Source organism: Triticum aestivum, chromosome 4A, assembly GCF_018294505.1.
Source record: "Triticum aestivum cultivar Chinese Spring chromosome 4A, IWGSC CS RefSeq v2.1, whole genome shotgun sequence".
Lineage (NCBI taxonomy): Eukaryota > Viridiplantae > Streptophyta > Magnoliopsida > Poales > Poaceae > Triticum > Triticum aestivum.
The window spans coordinates 9,445,805-9,448,095 of NC_057803.1; the positions used below are offsets into that span (position 1 = coordinate 9,445,805).

The 2,291-nt window shown below is 50.2% G+C and overlaps 1 protein-coding gene across 1 annotated transcript; it reads left to right on the forward strand.

Annotated features, from left to right (window-relative positions):
- Window positions 1–375: 375 nt before the first annotated feature.
- On the forward strand, window positions 376–1,142 carry LOC123081563 (uncharacterized). The gene has a single exon (XM_044504123.1). The coding sequence runs from the start codon at window positions 434–436 to the stop codon at window positions 791–793; it is 360 nt and encodes a 119-aa protein (XP_044360058.1). The 5' UTR covers window positions 376–433; the 3' UTR covers window positions 794–1,142.
- The last annotated feature ends 1,149 nt before the right edge of the window (window positions 1,143–2,291 follow it).

Sequence of the window (2,291 nt, forward strand, 5' to 3'; positions counted from 1 at the left end):
CCCTACAGAGCCAAGAAATCGAGCTGAAGATCATGGACGCATGCAGACCTTTCCCTGGAAAAGATGGCGTGCGCGCGTACGTACCTTCAATCGCACTGCATCAATCTCCCAGATACGCCTCCGGGAATTAAGTTCTCGTCATCCCCTGGCCGGCCTCGATTCCAGGGGCGCATGGCATGCATCAAACTGGCCTCGCTGTCGCACGATCCAGAGAAAAGTGGCGACGCATCCATCACCTGTTGACCATGGCACGCACTCTTGCAGCGCTGTCCGGCTGCGTGTCGCTCGCGTCGGCGCTAGCTTCAGACTTGCGCATCGCTCGACGCCTTTGCCCGCGCTATAAAGATCGCCAGCCTCGGGGCATGCAAAGGCACCCACGTACGACAAGAAAACTGCACCATTGCACACCAGTGCTAGTGTGTGACACGCCACTATGAGGTCTCTGCAGGCTGTGCTCGTGGCGGTCCTCGTCCTGCTTGCCGTCGCCGCGACGACAGACGCCGCGTGGGCGCCGATACCGGATCGCGACCTGAACGGCATGGTGGTGCAGCAGGCGGGCCGGTTCGCCGTGCTCGTGCATGACATCACGCGCCGGACGACCCTGGTGTTCGTCAAGGTGGAGCGCGGCGAGATGGAGCGGCCGGCGGGCGGCGGCCTCGGCACCAACTACAGGCTCGTGGTGACCGCGGCGAGGGCGCCCGGCGGGAGCAGGGGCCAGTACGAGTGCGTCGTGTGGGGCGTGCCCGGCTCGCGCACCAGCACCTGGAAGCTCCTCGGCTTCAAGGCGCTCTAGCTACATGCATGGCCACCGAGCACTCGTACGTGTGGGTGTGACGGTCCGAGGCAAAGCCGCGCGCGTACTCCGCTGAATAATCTACGTTTCCCCGGCATATAGTATGTGCATGGGTTTTTTAAGTACTGGTACACGTCGTTTAATTTGTTACGCGAGTAAGGCACGGCAAATACCTGTCTGCGTGCAGTCCGCACACAGTAGCGCCGGAATAAGCAAGTCCGCACAGTCTTTTTTGTCATCACTGCCCGAATGATATATGTTGGTGATTTTATAAGAGTCTGGATACTGTGATTGTTCTCAAAGGTGTTTTCCCTATACTCCACTATAATTCCAGCGTCAAATTTTTGAACATGGCAAATCAAATGTTTTTTTATGATAATATGTGTTTGCCGATGATGGCAAATTTAGTTGATATGCATGTCAAATCCGTCTCAGTTTTTTTTTTGTCAGGGAATTTTTGTGCTCGTGAACTAAATTTGCCATAAGGGCAGCCCCAGTGCATGTAGCTCCCGCTTGTGCAGGGTCTGGGGAAGGGTCCGACCACTTTGGGTCTATTGTACGCCGCCTTTCCCTACATTTCTGTAAGAGGCAGTTTCCAGGACTTGAATCCGTGACCTCATGGTCACAAGGCAGCAGCTTTACCACTGCGCCAAGGCTCCCCTTCGTGAACTAAATTTGTCATAAAAAAATTAAATTTTCCATGCTTAAAAAAATTGACGTCAGATTTTTTGCATTACCGTTTTTCTATACCAATTACGAAATAAGAGAGATTATAGTAACAAGTACAATGCATTAGTAGGAGATTGTGCTGTCTACCTTCAATCTCCACATCCTGGAAAGAAGAAAACATAGGTGATTCTCACGCATTAGCAAAGCTCAAAACTTGCTAGTCCTACTTCCCGCGGTTGGCCGATCTTCGGGGGACTGCGTAAACCTAACACATCCGGCTAAAATCGTTCTCGTCCTGAAAAAGCCCGAGGCCACAAAAGTCGAAGACTAACACCTGATCAGCGTGATAATATGTTCAAGACAAGATGATGCTTAACCTTCTGGTGCCTGACATTCCGACACTAGTATCCAAGTGCTAGAGTCCATCTAGTGTCCATCTAATTGGTCCAGCACGCCAAATCCAAAACTATGCTTAATCACTCAATGAATTATCTCATGTATCTATGGTTGTAAGCATGTACAATTGATACAGCTGAGCTCAAAACCAAACCCAAACTTCATACCATATAATCAAGCCATAGTGATCTCCCACGACAATAAGTTCATTACAATGGATAGAAGTCTAATACATCAAAAGCAGAGCAGTATAAGAAACGTATATGGTTCGGCTATGGCGTAACATCAGACTACATATATATGGATAGAGATAGTTTGGTCTGACTGCTTTGTCGCCTGACTCTCTGCGTTGTAAAAACCTGTTGATGGACATATCCATTGAGTGTGCCATATGGACATCATCACAGTAAGAATACAGTTCTTCTACTGACCC